Source organism: Leucoraja erinacea, chromosome 3 (genome assembly GCF_028641065.1).
Source record: "Leucoraja erinacea ecotype New England chromosome 3, Leri_hhj_1, whole genome shotgun sequence".
Taxonomy (NCBI): Eukaryota; Metazoa; Chordata; class Chondrichthyes; order Rajiformes; family Rajidae; genus Leucoraja; species Leucoraja erinaceus.
The window spans coordinates 96,990,182-97,010,748 of record NC_073379.1 but is presented as its reverse complement, the minus strand read 5'-3'; the positions used below and the strand labels follow the sequence as shown (position 1 = coordinate 97,010,748).

The 20,567-nt window shown below is 42.9% G+C and overlaps 1 protein-coding gene across 1 annotated transcript in view; it reads right to left on the bottom strand.

Annotated features, from left to right (window-relative positions):
- Positions 1-4,955: 4,955 nt before the first annotated feature.
- pdzph1 (PDZ and pleckstrin homology domains 1) overlaps positions 4,956-20,567 on the bottom strand; it is a 47,831-nt gene continuing 32,219 nt past the window's right edge. The window contains exons 8-10 of the mRNA XM_055633245.1: positions 19,573-19,759; positions 7,225-7,360; positions 4,956-6,853 (exon numbers count right to left, since the gene is read on the bottom strand). Coding sequence (XP_055489220.1) covers positions 6,754-6,853; positions 7,225-7,360; positions 19,573-19,759 — 423 coding nt within the window. The 3' untranslated portion in view covers positions 4,956-6,753. The remainder of the gene's footprint in view (positions 6,854-7,224; positions 7,361-19,572; positions 19,760-20,567) is intronic.

The window sequence follows — 20,567 nt, the reverse complement described above, 5'->3', positions numbered from 1 at the left end:
AGCAATCACCCCACACATTAACACTATCCTACACACACTAGGGATCATTTACACTGATAACAAGCTAATTAACCCACAAACCTGTACGTCTTTGGAGTGTGGGAGGAAACCGAAGATCTCGGGGAAAACCCACATGGTCACAGGGAGAACGTACAAACTCCGTACAGACAGCACCCGTAGTCAGGATCGAACCTGGGTCTCCGGCGCTGCAAGTGCTGTCGGGCAATAACTACCACAGCGCCACCGTGCCGCCTTAGTCATTTTAATTTTCTAAACATGGAATCTGTGGACCGAGGAGCTTTTTCGTTCAAGTTCATGACCCAACTCACGGAACTATTTGAACTTTTAACATATTGTGTAAAAATATTATATATATCACACCTGAAACTCGTCAAGATCAAAACCTGCACATTTTTTCAAAATATGAGAAAAACCTCAAATTTTCCAAATAGTAATTGCCCAATCAATGCACGTTTGACATTGAGGTCGGTCGAAATTGACCAATTCCGCGCTTTGTTTTATGGTCGCTAGGCAGCAAGAACACTGGGATCATGGCTGCCTCCTACTTACATCAAAACAATAACAAAGTTTCCAAGGAATAAAGGTAATGCTAACCTTGCTGATAGTTTTGTTTTTTAATTGATTTATCTTAAAAAGTTATGATGTGAACTGTTAAATAAAAATGATAAATAACAAATGTAGAGCTAGGGTTAGGGTTAGGATTAGGGTCAGTCAATCAGTCAGTCAGTCGGTCAATGGGTCAGTCTGTCGGTCGGGCTTGTCAATAGGCTGATGGATGCTGTGGAGGATCAGTTGGGCTATCAGGCCACCGGTGGGCGGTGAGAGTGGTCGGATGGCCGGAGGGTGCTGCGAGTGATCAGTCGGGCTGTCGGTGTTGCAGCGGGTGAACTGACGGAGCCAGCGCTATGAGGGTGCTGAAGACAGCCCGGGTGGTGTGCAGGGCTGTGCTGCTCCCCACCATCATCACCACGATGATCCAGAAGGGCATACATTTCATACCATTTCATGCAGGGTGAAACCACCATAAAACCACACAAAACACCAAACTCACAGTTCAGTAGACATTCAGTGTGTTCAGTTGATTCACAGCTCAGACAGAGTCATGACCACTCCCTCCCCCATCATGCAGAGACTGAGCCACACCCACACTTCCGAGTTTTATAACCCATCCCCCTCCCACCGGAAAATGTGTGGCTTTCAGGGCGTGATTGACAGGAGAGAGATTCTCAACATTTTTAAAACACAAATAACACTTTTATTTTTCAATGATGGGAAGAATTCTCTGCACCTGCTCAGCGGAGGGGGGACTGAGTAAGATGGCCAAAAATCATAGCCGTAAGTGGCAGCGTTTTATCTAAAATCAATATACAGTGCAAACAGGAAGTAAGTGCACTTGCAAGTAGTGCCTTTCAAATTAAAGCCAAAGCACCCAAGCCACCATTTGCAGTAAGTAGTGCCTTTAAACTTCAAGCAAAGCACCCAAGCCACCATTTGCAGTAAGTAGTGCCTTTCAACTTCAAGCAAAGCACCCAAGCCACCATTTGCAGTAAGTAGTGCATTTCAACTTCATGATACCATTTGCAGTAAGTAGTGCCTTTCAACTGCAAGCCAAAGCACCCTAGCCACCATTTGCAGTAAGTAGTGCCTTTCAACTTCATGATACCATTTGCAGTAAGTAGTGCCTTTCAACTTCAAGCCAAAGCACCCAAGCCACCATTTGCAGTAAGAAGTGCCTTTCAACTTCAACTTCAAGCCAAAGCTCCCAAACAACCATTTGCAGGCAGTGCCTTTTTACTTCAAACAAACCATATTTTCATTTTCAAACCACATTAAGGGTACTCACAGTTGTGTAGACATTTGTTCAGTGTTATTCAGAGCTCAGAGAGACGTGAACCTTGTCTTCATCCATCTTGCAGAAACTGAATGAGGCACACCACTTCCTGGTTTTATAGTCTCTCCCTCCAGCAGGGGCAGCAGAGAGAATGGCGATTTTTAAAAACTTTCAACCAAAGCTCCCAAGCCACAATTTGCAGTAAGTAGTGCCTTTCAAATTCCTCCGCACCCGTATGGCGGAGGGCGGCTCTGAGTGAGGTGGCCATAAATGACGGCCGTAGGTGGCGGCGTTCTGTCGGAAATCGCAGCACAGTGGGCCAAAAGCGGCCAAAAGCGGTCAAGATCAAAGATTTAGTAATATAGATAATTATACATAATTATATATGATTACAGTCATGTTCACATCTTGTATATATATATATATAGTATATATATATATATATATATATAATATAATAATATATGGTTTAAATAGACTGCAACACAAATAGACTCCCCATGGTGTAATATGGGGATTGGACACTAGATGGTGCTAACTTTTTCAATCTCATTTTCTAATTAGTTTAATTAATTAATGTGCAACTTTCGGCGCTGACGAGTTATGACTTCCTACTCAATTATATTTTATCTAAATCTGTGCAAAATTTCATGTCGTCCCGAGACATGGGTCACGGAAGTTGATTTCTAGACACATTTTTGATGATCGGCCCACAGCCTAATGGTCTGGACACTGTCAGCACTACTGCTGTGGTTTCTGAAAGGTCAATATCGAATAGCCTTTCACCAGGTATATATTCTGTCAGATCAGGCTTAATATTCCCCTTAACTAAACCATAACCATTCCATAATTTCCAATAAGTAGCACAGACGAGGACATGACTTCAGAATTAAGGGACAGAAGTTTAGGGGGAATATGAGGGGGAACTTCTTTACTCAGAGAGTGGTAGCGGTGTGGAATGAGCTTCCAGTGGAAGTGGTGGAGGCAGGTTCATTGGTATCATTTAAAAATAAATTGGATAGGCATATGGATGAGAAGGGAATGGAGGGTTATGGTATGAGTGCAGGCAGGTGGGACTAAGGGGAAAAAAATTTGTTCGGCACGGACTTGTAGGGCCGAGATGGCCTGTTTCCGTGCTGTAATTGTTATATGGTTATATGGTTATTATTGGTTCAGAAACTGGAAGCACAAAGCACTTCTGGTCAGTAAACAATAGCTCAGGCTGGAGGGGGCTATCGTGACATGAAGGCAGGTCCCTCGACATCAGGGATATTATGAATTAGTGTGAATCAATTATATTCACTGTGAAATATGGGAGGTTAATATTTACAGTGGCTGACAGTTTCACAGACTATTGCTGTGATTCCAAAGCTGGAATTAGATCTGCAGTAACTGCAGAAAAATTGATTCATCCATTTTTTAATGTCTTAATAGTACAGATAATGCATACATAAGATAATGCTGAAGCAAATCTTCTTGGCATTATGATATTCATAGCACTCTGTTTAAATAACTTACATTGACATCTGATTTAATTGCATTCTTTCGATGTTCCAAAAGCCAAAAATGTAATACAATAAATCAACAAAGGCTGATTGCAAAATATACATTAAAAAAAAATCAATTTATGTAACGTTGAACAAAACTGAGATATAATCAGTGTTTTCTTTCTGCCTACCTTCTCAAGAAATCTGCCATTGCCACAGGTTTTGGAATCTACAGATTTAACTAATCAATCATGTACACTTTCCTCTGTAGTGTAAGGGTTAAAAAGACTATGTGAACTAAAATTGAGTTGTCAGCTGAATTAGCAGGATCCCCATTTGAAATCCTGCTTAGGAAAACAAGTAGATGTTTTCGAGGAATGCTTGAGTTAATTCAAAGGGACCAGTATATCATGAGACACCTGAGAGGTCAATAATATAAGCCTTGCTTTCCCAGAGACATTCGAGACTAGCTTGGTGTCTGATAGGCCACATAACTCACGCCATTATGGTACCAAGGAAAATAACTAGTTTGACACATAATCACCTGTTGTTCTTAGAGATAAAAATTATGATATAAATACATGGTTCTACCATGAGAGCATGATCTTCATCTTTGGGGAGAGAAAAGAGCTTCACCCAAGAGAGAGAGAGAGAGAGGAATAGTGTGGACCGTGGTCTGTGTTGCTGCCAGCTGGTGCAGACAGGAGACTCGAATACGCAGAGGGGCGTGAGACCAGTGATTTTGTACATTGATAGTTGATAGTTTATCTATGTTTTACTTGTATTTTGCTTTAATAAATAGTTATCTGTGCTCTTCATCATTTACTTTTTCCATTCTGAATCCTTGAACCTCCCATGATTAAAATGACACCTCTGACACGATATCTACACCGTCAATCATGGGCTAACTTGTCGGCCTGCTTTCAAAAAACTTCCCTGCTGTCTACAAACACCCTGAGTTTTATCTGTTTCAAGTTTTGGTGGCATCTGCCGTTCCCAAGTCATAATGGAAAAGAAGGCTTACTTTTTTGGTCAACGACTAGCTGTTGTCACTTGATCACCTTTTAGCATCTGAGTTACTGCAGCATTGCAGCCGTGTTGCATGCTGACCAGCGTCGCAGCTTTGTGCAGAACAGCATCCCTACCACATTGTGTCAAATGCACAGAAATCTCCACTGGCTGCATACATACTTGAAGAAGTTGATTGCACTTTGTCATTGATTTTAGATTTAAATTTAATGCTTAACACAGTTTTGTATTGACTTTTCAGGCAATTGTTCTTATCGAGATAAGACTTGAATCATTTTCTCAACCTGAGGATCCCCAACACTGCTTATCTGTTCAACTTTATGCCCTTTTACTTTTAAAGGTACATCCAATGGCTGAAGTGCACTCAATCTGACCGGCTCCTTATGTTTGTGTCCTCTCCTTTTCCAATAGTTGCACTTACTATTCACAGCCCAGTGTAATCCATTGACTGCAGGCCCCTCTCTCACGTGTGACACTTGGTGTCAAACTGATCTGAAAGCCCGTCTCTCAGGCTGCCTGATTCTCTTACGATAGTTTCGAATTGTTTTTAAAAGTCTCATTAGAGATGTTAAAGAAAATGAGTTGAAGTCGATTTCAATAATTGAAAAACTCAAAACGTTATTAAAATTAAAACAATAATAACAATAAATTTACTTAAAACACACCCAAGTGATAGAAATTAATTGAAAACATTAAGTAAAATATGTTTTTACTGCATATCTTTTCAATCCTGGTTGATACCCAATTGAAAGGAATGGGTCATGTTTCATACGGCTGAAGTAAAACGCAGGAGGCACATGTAGTTGACTCCTGGCCCCTCAGCTCATCATGTCGGGGTTCCCTCCGAGACTCCAATCTGATCTGCACAGTGTAGGGGATCGGATCACACCTAATCCCCAGCTCATTCCTGACTTGCACATGGCAATATGTGGGCGCACAATTTGGAAACACACAATACAGCTGGCTGGTTGTTCGCTTCAGAGCCATGGGCTAGCATGAAGTATGAACTAATCTAATTATAATGCATGGCTTTATTGCCGTTGGTTGCAGCTAGGAATAACTTGCACTTATAATGTGTAATAAAAAGGAACTGCAGCTGCAGATTTATACCAAAGATAGATGCGAAATGCTGGAGAAACTCAGCATGTCAGGCAGCATCTCTAGTGAAAATGGATAGGGGACGTTTTGGGTTGGGACTGCAGTCTGAAGAAGGGTCTCAACCAGAAACTGTCCATTTTCCCCAGCAATGCTGCTGGACCCACTGAGCTACTCCAGCATTTTGTGTATACTCTTACTTTGTCCTCGTTGCAGCAAAAACATGCTCTTTTGTAAATAATACAGCTGCTGCTGTATGTGTCAGCCATGCTTTGTTAAGACAGGAGTTGGAGAATGGTAGTGTTTATTTGGAATTAGGACTGTCTGATGCTAGGCTACACCACAGCACCAATCTCACAACATGAGCAGATTCTTTAATCCAGAATATTAGAGATTCTATCAATTCTAGGTTATTCAGAATGGAGTTCTTAAGAAAAACATCAACGCACTTTGCCACTGAAATAAACACAAATTTAACAGAAATAAAACATTTTTGGACTAGTGCCAATTTCAGGATGTTAGTTTCACATTGGTATGGTCGTTTAGCTTTAAATGTAGACCAATCTCTTCAGGTATTAATAGATTCCCTTCAGATCTGCCAATATTTCACTTACATGAAGTTACTTCCCTTCGCCATAGGTGGAATCCAAGGCAATATTCTGTTAGAATAGGTGGAAAAAGCTGCAATCTTCTACACATTATTTTGTGATTTGCATCTAGATTACATAAAATCTTCCACTGATGGGGAGATGGGTAAATAGTCGTTGTATGGCATGATAAATTATTCAGTGTTTTGCTTACTGTTTGCACCTTTGTACATATTTACGATTGTGCTTAATTATGGTAGGATTTTACTGAATTGCATGCAAAATAAAGGATTTTGCTGTACCTTGGTACATGTGACATTAAAGTACCATTGAACCACTACAGAGGCACTGGAGGAATGCATATTCACTATAACATTGCCACAACACAGATCAGATTGTAATCCTTGAAAGAATGAGTGAGCTTTGTCTAGAATTTAATGCAAAATAATTGTGTATTCACTTAACATTGATGAGGATTCATAAGCATAAGAAATCACTTTTATCTAGGACATTCAGCTGCTCGAATATGTTTGCCATTCCATTAAATCATGTTTAATCTATATCATAATTCTTTCTACTTGCCTTAATTCTATTACCCTTAACACTCTTCTCTAACAAAAATCTATCTTGGTTTAGATGATTTCTGCGATCTAGTCTCTGTTGCCTTCATGTACATTTAATGGTGAAAGATTGGTGTGCCTCTTCACATCCGGGTCTCCTCAGGAGGGTTCGTTATGAAGTCATGGATGGCCTGATGTAATGGCAGCCACTTGTTTATAGATGCATTTAGTGCCATAATCCAGCTGGAGAGAAAAGGGGCAAATAATAGTATTCGATCTCTTTATTTCTGCAGTAGCATTTATTTCTCAGTAGCAGGCTGTTAAAGGCAATGGGCACTTTGGAAAAAATGACTCACTCTGCTGATCACACACATAACGCTGGAATTATTTGAACACTAATGCTGCATCATTAATTCGAGCATAGGTCACACTGCTTCAGTCGTTTAAGTTCATTGGAGATTGCTAATCAAATGATCTCATGAAGCGTTCTAAGCAATGACAAATTTCATAATGCTTTTAATGATCTGATAAAAGCGACGCAGGAAAAAACTACCGTTAAATCTATGGTCTACGTTCCATGGTAACAAATTGCAAATGAGGTAGACTCCACCTACCGCTTGTTGTCAGCTGTATTATCTGCACACAGATAGAAGGTTTTAAACTCTTCAGAAGGTGGTTTAGCTTCGATTATGGTACGCTTGGATCCAAGGCTCTGCTCACTGACTGTGTAGCCCTGCAGATAAATCCCGCCTGTGGGTAAAGATCAAACATACAACAGTACTGGTTTTATGGGGGACATCATAAACTATTACATGGCAGCGCCAAAGAATCATTGTCATGTCCTGGTAGCGTCATCTATGGTAAATTAGTATTGAGCACATCTGAGTCAGAAGGTTATGGGAGATAGACATAGACATAGAAAATAGGTGCAGGAGTAGGCCATTCTGACCTTCGAGCCTGCACCGCCATTCAATATGATCATGGCTGATCATCCAACTCAGTATCCTGTACCTGCCTTCTCTCCATATTCCATGATACCTTTAGCCACAAGGGCCACATCTAACTCCCTCTTAAATATAGCCAATGAACTGGCCTCAACTGCCTTCTGTGACAGAGAATTCCAGAGATTCACCACTCTCCGTGTGAAAAATGTTTTTCTCATTTCGGTCCTAAAAGATTTCCCCCTTATCCTTAAACTGTGACCCCTTGTTCTGGACTTCCCCAACATCGGGAACAATCTTCCTGCATCTAGCCTGTCCAACCCCTTAGTCCCATTAGGCACAATAATCTAAGATTCTATGTTTAATCAGAAATACTGTCGAAAGTAGGTGGAGGAGTTGGCTTTTGGATGAGTTGTTAAAGAGGCTTTTTGTTTGCTTTCCCACAGTGACGCCAATTCCAAGGCTCACATGCACAGATGTTGCTCCTTGCTGCAAATTCAGTTCCCTAATCATCCATCCGTCCATCCATCCATCCATTCATGGTCAAACCCTCGTCAGTGGTTACGAGGACTGTCATGTGACATCATGGGTTAAGGGGAGTGTCCTAGTACTTAAGCAGATCTCACCTGGAGATCCTGAGTCGACAGGTAGCTGAGCTTGAGACAACACCCTCGCTCAGCTGCAGCAGCAATGACAATATGTTAGAGGACCAATCGTGTATGTATTATTTCAAACCTATTGTGTCTGAATGCAGCAACTGTTTATTCACCACGTTTGGTGCCGCTACATTGGTGACCTGCCACAATCCAAATTGAGATTTTGGATTTCTCCTGACGCACTCAGCCTCGGGAGACCCGATGTCTGCAGCCGACAGCCCAGCCCTGCTCCACGATGCTGCTGCCAACCTGGCCCTACCATGAGTATGCCGCAGGCCACCCGGCCAATGGGCGCGGTCTGGACGTTGTGTGACGGCCGCCAATCTCTCCCGCATGACCTGCCCGGAGCCGACTACCGGGGCTGAGAACCGCGGAAATTATACACAAACGTTTTTTGGTGATTGGACTGGCTCTTTGTGGGATCGGAACATTATTGCTCTCTGCCTTGCCACAGGGTTCTCACCATTCACATCAGATGCAGTTTCTAAGGTTTTTTACGAAGATCCTTTGTGGATAAAACACATTTGTACTCCCTGGCTTTTGACCATGCCAGAGACTTTGCTTCTGTTTTTATTGTTTTTAATGTTTCTTTATTTTACATGTCTTTTCCTACTATTTCTTTTGATTGTTATTATTGGTGTGTATTCACTTTTTTGTCAATGATTAGTGATGTACAGCACTTTGTTGCAACTATGATTGTTTTTAAAGTGCTCTATAAATAAAATTATTATTATTATTATTATAAATTGCAAAATTCCTAATCATTGGACGTGAAGTGCGGTAGAGCTGGAGTCGGCTTGGATAAATCTTGAAGCACGAAAACTATAGATGAAGGTTTCAGTCGCAGACACCAAAGATAAACACAAATGCTGGAGTAACTCAGTGGGCCAAACAGCATTTCTGGAGAGAAGGAATAGGTGACGTTTCGGGTTGAAACGTCACCCATTCTTTCTCTCCAGAGATGCTGCTTGTCCCGCTGAGTTACTCCAGCATTTTTGTGTCTATCTTAGTTATAAACCTGCATCTGCAGTTCCTGCCTACACACAAGTTTTCAGTAGCAGATAGGCTGAGGTAGTGACAAAGTTGGGCTTCACAGGGTGGTGGCAATACATGATAATATAACCATATATAACCATATAACAATTACAGCACGGAAACAGGCCATCTCGACCCTACAAGTCCATGCCGAACAATTATTTTCCCTTAGCCCCACCTGCCTGCACTCATACCATAACCCTCCATTCCCTTCTCATCCATATGCCTATCCAATTTATTTTTAAATGATACCAACGAACCTGCCTCCACCACTTCCACTGGAAGCTCATTCCACACCGCTACCACTCTCTGAGTAAAGAGGTTCCCCCTCATGTTACCCCTAAACTTCTGTCCCTTAATTCTGAAGTCATGTCCTCTTGTTTGAATCTTCCCTATTCTCAAAGGGAAAAGCTTGTCCACATCAACTCTGTCTATCCCTCTCATCATTTTAAAGACCTCTATCAAGTCCCCCCTTAACCCCCCTTAAATAATGTCAAGTTGGGAAAAGGGGAAGTACAACAGGATCTGGGGGTCCTTGTTCATCAGTCAATTAAAGTAAGCATGCAGGTACAGCAGGCAGAGAAGAAAGCAAATGGCATGTTGGCCATAACAAGAGGAGTTGAGTATAGGAGCAAAGAGGTCCTTCTGCAGTTGTACAGGACCCTAGTGAGACCACACCTGGAGTATCATGTGCAGTTTTGGTCCCCTAATTTGAGGAAGGACATTCTTGACAAACTTAAAGCACACGGCATTGGGGGTTCAGTATTGATGTGGATAGAGAACTGGCTGGCAAACAGGAAGCAAAGAGTAGGAGTAAACGGGTCCTTTTCACAATGGCAGGCAGTGACTAGTGGGGTACCGCAAGGCTCAGTGCTGGGACCCCAGCTATTTACAATATATATTAATGATCTGGATGAGGGAATTGAAGGCAATATCTCCAAGTTTGCGAATGACACTAAGCTGGGGGGCAGTGTTAGCTGTGAGGAGGATGCTAGGAGTCTGCAAGGTGACTTGGATAGGCTGGGTGAGTGGGCAAATGTTTGGCAGATGCAGTATAATGTGGATAAATGTGAGGTTATCCATTTTGGTGGCAAAAACAGGAAAGCAGACTATTATCTAAATGGTGGCCGACTAGGAAAAGGGGAGATCCAGCGAGACCTGGGTGTCATGGTACACCAGTCATTGAAAGTAGGCATGCAGGTGCAGCAGGCAGTGAAGAAAGCGAATGGTATGTTAGCTTTCATAGCAAAAGGATTTGAGTATAGGAGCAGGGAGGTTCTACTGCAGTTGTACAGGGTCTTGGTGAGACCACACCTGGAGTATTGCGTACTGTTTTGGTCTCCAAATCTGAGGAAGGACATTATTGCCATAGAGGGAGTGCAGAGAACGTTCACCAGACTGATTCCTGGGATGTCAGGACTGTCTTATGAAGAAAGACTGGATAGACTTGGTTTATACTCTCTAGAATTTAGGAGATTGAGAGGGGATCTTATAGAAACTTACAAAATTCTTAAGGGGTTGGACAGGCTAGATGCAGGAAGATTGCTCCCGATGTTGGGGAGGTCCAGGACAAGGGGTCACAGCTTAAGGATAAGGGGGAAATCCTTTAAAACCGAGATGAGAAGAACTTTTTTCACACAGAGAGTGGTGAATCTCTGGAACTCTCTGCCACAGAAGGTAGTCGAGGCCAGTTCATTGGCTATATTTAAGAGGGAGTTAGATGTGGCCCTTGTGGCTAAGGGGATCAGAGGGTATGGAGAGAAGGCAGGTACGGGATACTGAGTTGGATGATCAGCCATGATCATATTGAATGGCGGTGCAGGCTCGAAGGTCCGAATGGCCTACTCCTGCACCTAATTTCTATGTTTCTATGTTTCTATGTTGATATTGAGGGAGTGCAGCGTAGGTTCACAAGGTTAATTCCCGGGATGGCGGGACTGTCATATGCTGAGAGAATGGAGCGGCTGGGCTTGTATACTCAGAGGGTTGTGGAGGCCGATTCTCTGGATACTTTCAAGTGGGAGCTAGATAGGGCTCTTAAAGATAGCGGAGTCAGGGGATATGGGGAGAAGGCAGGAACGGGGCACTGATTGTGGATGATCAGCCATGATCATATTGAATGGCGGTGCTGGCTCAAAGGGCCGAATGGCCTACTCCTGCACCTATTGTCTATAAATAACCATATAACCATATAACAATTACAGCACGGAAACAGGCCATCTCGGCCCTACAAGTCCATGCCGAACAAATTTTGTTCCCCTTAGTCCCACTTGCCTGCACTCGTACCATAACCCTCGATTCCCTTCTCATCCATATGCCTATCCAATTTATTTTTAAATGATACCAATGAACCTGCCTCCACCACTTCCACTGGGAGCTCATTCCACACCACCACCACTCTCTGCGTAAAGAAGTTCCCCCTCATATTACCCCTAAACTTCTGTCCCTTAATTCTGAAGTCTTGTTTGAATCTTCCCTATTCTCAAAGGGAAAAGCTTGTCCACATCAACTCTGTCTATCCCTCTCATCATTTTAAAGACCTCTATCAGGTCCCCCCTTAACCTTCTGCGCTCCAGAGAATAAAGACCTAACTTATTCAACCTATCTCTGTAACTTAGTTGTTGAAACCCAGGCAACATTCTAGTAAATCTCCTCTGTACTCTCTCTATTTTGTTGACATCCCTCCTATAATTTGGCGACCAAAATTGTACACCATACTCCAGATTTGGTCTCACCAATGCCTTGTACAATTTTAACATTACATCCCAGCTTCTATACTCAATGCTCTGATTTATAAAGGCTAGCATACCAAAAGCTTTCTTTACCACCCTATCTATATGAGATTCCACCTGCAAGGAACTATGCACGGTTATACCCAGATCCCTCTGTTCAACTGTATTCTTCAATTCCCTACCATTTACCATGTACGTCCTATTTTGATTTGTCCTGCCAAGGTGTAGCACCTCACATTTATCAGCATTAAACTCCATCTGCCATCTTTCAGCCCATTTTTCCAAATGGCCTAAATCTGTAGTCTTTGGAAATCCTCTTCATTATCCACAACACCCCCTATCTTGGTATCATCTGCATACTTACTAATCCAATTTACCACACCTTCATCCAGATCATTGATGTACATGACAAACAACAAAGGACCCAACACAGATCCCTGAGGCACCCCACTAGTCACCTGCCTCCAACCCGATAAACAGCCATCCACCATTACCCTCTGGCTTCTCCCATTCAGCCACTGTTGAATCCATCTTGCTATTCCTGCATTTATACCCAACAGTTGAACCTTCTTAACCAACCTTCCATGAGGAACCTTGTCAAAGGCCTTACTAAAGTCCATATAGACAACATCCACTGCTTTACCCTCGTCAATTTCCCTAGTAACCTCTTCAAAAAATTCAAGAAGATTAGTCAAACATGACCTTCCAGGCACAAATCCATGTTGACTGTTCCTAATCAGACCCTGTTTATCTAGATGCTTATATATATTGTCTCTAAGTATCTTTTCCATTAATTTGCCCACCACTGAAGTCAAACTAACAGGTCTATAATTGCTAGGTTTACTCTTAGAACCCTTTTTAAACAATGGAACAACATGCGCAGTACGCCAATCCTCGGGGACTATTCCCGTTTCTAATGACATTTGAAATATTTCTGTCATAGCCCTGGCTATTTCTACACTAACTTCCCTCAATGTCCTAGGGAATATCCTGTCAGGACCTGGAGACTTATCCACTTTTATATTTTTCAAAAGTGTCAGTACTTCTTTTAATGAATTATCTAAAAAGTTATAAGTGTAACAATGCTTACAAATTTGTAACATTGTCCCTTTCAATTCAACAAAAGAGCCAAATTTTACACCATTATTAGGTTCGGCCAATCAAATATAAAACAATCAATATAAAACAAAAACGACATCTTGACACTTTTCGCACAGGTCAAAAAAAACAAATCCTTGCAAAGTCTCAAATTGAAACAGATGAAATCTATATATTAATTCTATTCCATTTGATTAAAAAGTAAAAGATATACCAGAAAATTACAAGGAGAGGTCAGAAGAGGAAATGCTATCATGGCTCGCACTCATTTTAAATGAAACAAAATCAAGTATATTACCATTGGCAGCTAGATTTTCCATTATATTAATTACATATTTCTGGAAATACTCCTTTAAATCTTACACCTTAGAGGTGAGCTGTAAGTGGTTCAGTTTCACAATTAGGAGTGATTGATTTATAAACCGGAAAATGGGTTTTGCAGTTAGAGTGAAGAAACCTGGCTCCTGTGTTAATAATGTTTAACTCGTATTCATCCAATATAGGACAAGCATTTAGACACTGCAGAAGGCAAATGATAAGATGGTTGGATGGAATGGTTGAAATTGGAAACATGAAGAAACTGATATAGTGTTTTCAGATGAATGAGTGATGGAGGCATGCATTCTCACTTGAATTGCCAGGCATAGAAAGGCATGGACTAAGTGCTGGTAAAAGGGTTAGTATAGATGAAGGGTAATTGGTGGCTGGCATGGTTGGCCAAAGAGCCTGTGACTCGACAATTCTACAATTTAGCATGTAGCAAGAAATAGGAGGAGTTAACAAGGGGTCACAGTTTAAGGATAAGGGGGAAATCTTTTAGGACCGAGATAAGAAAAACATTTTTCACACAGAGAGTGATGAATCTCTAGAATTCTCTGCCACAGAAGGTAGTTGAGGCCAGTTCATTGGCTATATTTAAGGGGGAGTTAGATGTGGCCCTTGTGGCTAAAGGTATCAGGGGGTATGGAGAGAAGGCAGGTACAGGATACTGAGTTGGATGATCAGCCATGATCATATTGAATGGCGGTGCAGGATCGAAGGGCCGAATGGCCTACTCCTGCACCTATTTTCTATGTTTCTATGTTAAGAATAAACTATTAGGAACATGTGCACGGAAAGCAGATTCCTTTCTAAATTTGGTGCCATCGTCCAAGCAATCTGCAATTTAGTCTGGCAAATTGTATTCAATAAAAAAGCCCGAGATGTTATCCCTTTAAAGCTTGTTTATAAATACACACTTTAAGGAATAACATTGAGAACTCTAGTTCTCTTGGCAGAGTGCCCAATAGTTGGCAAAAAGGCAAAAGTTGTGCAGATAAGAGGAGTTTAGCAAAAATATCTCTGAAGGATGGTGGGCTGGAACACACCCCGTCAGAGAAGTGGTGAGGGTAAAATACCATGTCTCGCAGTTGAAAAGTGAAGGCCCAATAATGGAGATAATATGTAGTTTAGCCTCATCCTTGGCCAGCTTTGTGGCGTTAATTTATATAATTCAGCGATTATTCCACGAGTGATTGTCTTTGCTGTGTGGATAATTGCTGTTGTCATCTCTTACAGTCAAACGTATAATTTTGAATAAAGAAAAGGATCCAGAACTATTAACAGAAGCAACAATTTGTGTAAATGGTTAGAAATTGGCAATCGTGCTTCAGTAGCAATCTTGTTTAGTATCTCTAAAATAACAAATCTTAGGATGGGAACACAGTAGATTTTGTACCTTCACTAAATTAAAATTAAATCTGGTTCTTTTGAATCTTCCACACCATGATCAGATATTTTGGTTTACATGGAGGAGCTTTTATTTGGTGGGTATATTGCTGGTTATATTTATTCTTGTTTTGCTATATTCTTTTCTGTGGCCTCCACATGCCACATCATTGATTTTCTCTTAGTTTTATCCTTGCATTCAACTGTTTACCAATGATGCAGATTAAATCTGCCATACTTCTTTCCATATCTGTCCAGGTTAGTATAAAGTAGTGGAGCTCTTGCCTCATTTGATTTTTAGTTTAGTTTATAGTTTAGAGATATAGCGTGGAAATAGGTTGTTTGGCTTACCGAGTCTACGCTGACAAGCGATCCCTGCACATTAACACTATCCTACACCTACACAGACTAGGGAAAATTTACAATTTAACATACAAACCTGTACATCTTTGGAATGAGGAACAAAACCGGAGTTCCCAGGGAAAACCCATGCAGGCCACGGGGAGAAGGTACAAATTCTGTACAGACAGGTACTCGTAATCAGGATTGAACCTGGGTCTCTGGCGCTGTAATGACCCTGTCCCACTTAGGAAACCTGAACGGAAACCTCTGGAGACCTTGCACCCCACCCAAGGTTTCCGTGCGGTTCCCGGAGGTTTTTGTCAGTCTCCCGAATGGTCCAAAGTGGTTTCCGCTTCTTCTATGTTCCGGCAATTATTTAAAAAAATTCAACACCTGCCGCGATTAAAAATAGGTTGCCGTTGTAAAAATCGGTAATTTTTGAGTCGAAGCCGGTTGCGATGCTAGTTGAAGGTGGTTGCCGGAGGTTGCAGGTAGTGGAAGGTAAGACCTCCCTGGTGGAATAAAACTGGGTGAAAAAAGGTCTTACCTTCCACTACCTGCAACCTCCGGCAACCACCTTCAACTACCATCGCAACCGGCTTCGACTAAAAAAATTACTGATTTTTAAAACGGCAACCTATTTATAGTCGCGGCCGGTTTTGAATTTGATGAAATAATCGCCGGAACATAGAAGAAGCGGAAACCACTTTCGACCATTAGGGAGACTGACAAAAACCTCCAGGAACCGCACGGAAACCTTGGTGGGGCGCAAAGTCTCCAGAGGTTTCCGTTCAGGTTTCCTAAGTGGGACAGGGGCATTAAGGCAGCAACTACTGTGTCACTGTGCCACTGTATAATGTCGCATTATGCCTATTTGTTCAATTTCTTACTATCATCTTTTGTTTCCGTGCAATGACGAATTGATTGACGTCTTGCTTTTGACTATTCTACTTGTTACTATTGTTTTAAAATTAATCCAGAAAACAAAGGATCCATTTAATCAAAAGGTCAAATTCATCCAAGGTAAGAGAAATTTTAAGACAAAAAATAAATGTTCGATACTGACAAGTATTAGCATTCCCTGCTTTTGAAAGTTGGAAGACTAAACAGAATCAAAAGACAAAAGCAATAGTTGGTGATTGGCTTTTAAACCTCCAGGTTTGAGACCTTAATTAACAGTTGTTTAGAAGCACCCAGCTGTGCACACACGCTCATGTGAATACACAAATATTGGAAATGCTAAAATGTGGATTTTGGAACCACCGGCAACCATAAAAATACAGGGAAGTAATCAAATAAAGTGACATTTATTGTCCTTAGCAACAGATTAACCTTTGGTTGCCTTGAGCTGATAGTTCATTTACTTCCTGTACATTAGATTGGTGACCAGGACTCCGTTCAATGGCACTGAATCACACAACTTAACAACAGGAGAACATGAACAGACCTTTTAATACTTTGGCATCAATATATGTTTCATGGGTATAAAGAATCAGAATAGATAGTGAGACATATAGAAACATAGAAATTAGGTGCAGGAGTAGGCCATTCGGCCCTTCAAGCCTGCACCGCCATTCAATATGATCTATTCATATCTATTCACATATCTATTCATATCTATTCACATCTATTCTCCGTGGCCTTTGTAGACCAGTAAGGTGTCGACTTATTTATTTACTTTATTTGCTTAATTTTACTGCATGGTTCATACTCATGTTTTATGTCTTTTAATTTATTGTTGAATTTCATATGCAATTTATGCGCCTCATGTTAGCTGTATGTTCTGTTATTCTGCCTGTTTTATGATGTCTTGCTTATTTTTTTTTTTCTGTACAGCACTTTGGTCAACTTTGGTTGTTTTTTAAAGTGCTTAACAAATAAAGTTGGATTGGATTGGATGATCATGGCTGATCATCTAACTCAGTATCCCGTACCTGCCTTCTCTCCATACCCTCTGATCCCCTTAGCCACAAGGGCCACATCTAACTCCCTCTTAAATATAGCCAATGAACTGGCCTCAACTACCCTCTGTGGCAGAGAGTCCCAGAGATTCACCACTCTCTGTGTGAAAAAAGTTCTTCTCATCTCGGTTTTAAAGGATTTCCCCCTTATCCTTAAGCTGTGACCCCTTGTCCTGGACTTCCCATTGGAAACAAAAACTACTAATAATTGCCCTTATTACTTTTGATGAGAATGTTATAAACATTCAACAAGAAAGTTCCTAACACAGTTTAAAAATATTTTTAGTTTAGTTTAGAGATACAGTGCGGAAACAGGCCCTTCGGCCCACCAAGTCCACACTGACCAACAATCCCTACACACATTAGAGGCAATTTACACATCCACCAAGCCAATTAACCACAAACTTGTATGTCTTTGGAATGTGGGAAGAAACCGAAGTTCTCGGAGAAAACCCACACGTCACAGGGAGAACGTACAAACTCCGTACATAGTCGAGATCGAACCCGGGTCTCAGGCACTGCAAGTACAGGTGCACAACCTTTTATCCGAAGATCCAAATAACGAAAACCTCCGAATAGCGGACATTTTTTCAGTCCTTGAAGAAAGGTCCTTGAAAACGTTCACCGAGGGCGGCCCGCAGAGGTGACAGCGGAACCTCCGGTCGGTCCTCGAAGAAAGGGGAACTAAATCCCCATTCATAAAAGAGAAGGTGAGGGTATATTGCGCGGGAGGGTTAATAATTGACAATCTGCTGCTGCCTGCCCGCTGAGTTAAAAAGTTCCCACGGTAGACTCACGATACACAGTGTACCGCTGCGCCACCTAGTGGTTACCAGATCATATCCCATTGTACACAGTGTATCGTGAGTCTTGCGTGGGAACTTTTTAAACTCAGCGGGCAGGCAGCAGCAAATTGTCGCTCCCTTCAGTTTCACCCCACCTACACCCCTCTGCTTCCCGGCCATGTGTGTGACCCCTTCCCTCCCCTCTCCAGCTCCCCGCGCATTGCACCGGCGCGGGGGTTTTGCACTGTCTTCACGTTGGAGCCAGTGCCAGTCACCGGAGACGTCAGGACCAACGGGACACCGACCCCCAGGCCCACTGCAAGCACGGAGATCCCAGAGACCCACAGCCAGCAGCAGCCCAGCCCCGTTCCAATTCCAGAGGAACACGCTCTCCGCTGTCCCCGTAGGGACAGAAGCTGATGGCTCGGGCTGTGACGTCTCCGGCGACCAACGGGACACCGACTGCAAGCACGGAGATCCCAGAGACCCACAGCCAGCAGCAGCCCAGCCCCGTTCCAATTCCAGAGGAACACGCTCTCCGCTGTCCCCGTAGGGACAGAAGCTGATGGCTTGGGCTGTGACGTCTCCGGCCACCCCCCTGTACAGGAGCTGAGACTGGGAACTGTGGGGTTGTTTGCAGTTGCAGAGGGAGGGGGCAAGGGCGGTACAGTTCCCAGTCTCAGCTCCATTCCAGGGGGGTGACCGGAGACGTCAGGACCAACGGGACACCGACTGCAAGCACGGAGATCCCATAGACTCACAGCCAGCAGCAACTCTAGCCCAGCCCCGCTCCAACTCCAGAGGAACCCGGGTTGCGGATGAGGGGGCGCAGCTCGGGCTGTGGGTGAACTGCCACTTGTCGCTGTAGCGGCGCATCGGGAAGCGGGTTCTTGTTGGTCCTGACGTCTCCGGCCATCCCCCTGGACAGGAGCTGAGAGAAGTCAGGACCACCAGAAGCCGCTCCCCGATGGGCCGCTACAGCGACACGTGGCAGTTCGCCCACAGTCCGAGCTGCGCCCCCTCATTGGGACACCGACCCCCAGGCTCACTGCAAGCACGGAGATCCCAGAGACTCACAGCCAGCAGCAACTCTAGCCCAGCCCCGCTCCAACTCCAGAGGAACCCGGGTTGCGGATGAGGGGGCGCAGCTCGGGCTGTGGGCGAACTGCCACTTGTCGCCGTAGCGGCCCATCGGGGAGCGGATTCCTCTGGAGTTGGAGGGACAGGGAGACACAGCGGCTTTTGAGAATGGTGGGCAATCACTTCCAAAGTTCTGCCCACACAGTCAGTACACCTCTCCTACACTTGTCTCCCGCACTAAGATCCTCTCGCAGAGAATGATCCCAGCCTAACCCTCCCTATTCTCTCATATTCTGCAAGAAAAAACTACATTGAAGACTCAAACTCGCGATCGAGTAACTGCCAGGATCGAGGCGCAAACTCGCGACCTTGCGGATACGAGCCGAGCACTCTACCACTACGCTAAAAATCTTCCATTCCGAAAGCCGAAAAATTCTGAATTACGAAAAGTGTCTGGTCCCAAGGCTTTCGGATAAAAGGTTGTGCACCTGTACTGTAAGGCAGCAACTCTACCGCTGCGCCACCTAGTGGTTACCAGATCATATCCCATTGTACAACATGGGATGGAAAATGGACAACATCTCAACTGTTTTCCTGTAACATCCACATCCCCAATATTGCTCACCAAGTGCAAGAGTAGAGCGGATGCCAGCATAGAAATAGAGGCAGGCATCCTTCAGCACACAGTAATGCTGAGCCCACACTGTTTTGTTCCTGTCCACCTGACGAAGGAGGCCAAGACATTCTGGGCTCTTGATAGCCAGCGGTGGAAGGTTGGCATTGTGGTGGGTCACATCTACCCAGACATGGGTCTGAAAAGAAGGGATTTCCCTGTTAATGCAATTGTTTTTACTAATGTTACAAACCTCAGCACTTCACTCATCTGTAATAGAATTGGCAACCCCTGACAGAATCAAACAAGGAATCTCCAGGGAACATTTGCCAGCAAAGGACACCCAGATAGTCTGAAATTTGTAATATTTGCCTTGTCTTTGAAAAATTCTGAATTATTAGTTGTACAACATTGAAGATGGAAAGATAAGGCTGCTTCATCAACAGTCATAATCTGTTCAGGTATGAGATATGGGGTGAAAGGGTAGATGCAAGAGGATGGGCCAGAGTTAGACATGTAATAGTTCAAATGGGAGGTCACCAGAAATGTAGCTCTGGCCCATACTTATCCTGGGCAGCTGCATAATTGACATTAACATTTTGGTATTGTCATATGAGTCAACATATTAAACACTCTGATACTTTGCGAAGTTCAGTGCTGATCTGATTAAAGCTATCCAAGTATGAATTAAGTTTCACAAAAGGACACAAAGTTTTGGAGTAACTCAGCAGATCAGGCAGCATCCCTGGAGGACCTGGATAGATTATGTTTTCGAGTCAAGACCCTACTTTAGACTGGCATTAAGTTTCATATTTTAATTCACTGTTATTCTCCTGGGTTTTGATGCACAGGCTGAAAATCTGTCCAGCAAGTTGTAAGAATAGCTTTAAGGGTCTGTCCCACTTGGCTATTTTTTCAGCGACTGCCGACGTCATATCAGTTTCGCCAAAAGATATGGAACATTTCAAAATCCAGTGACGGCAAAAGAAATGTTGCAACACTTGAAA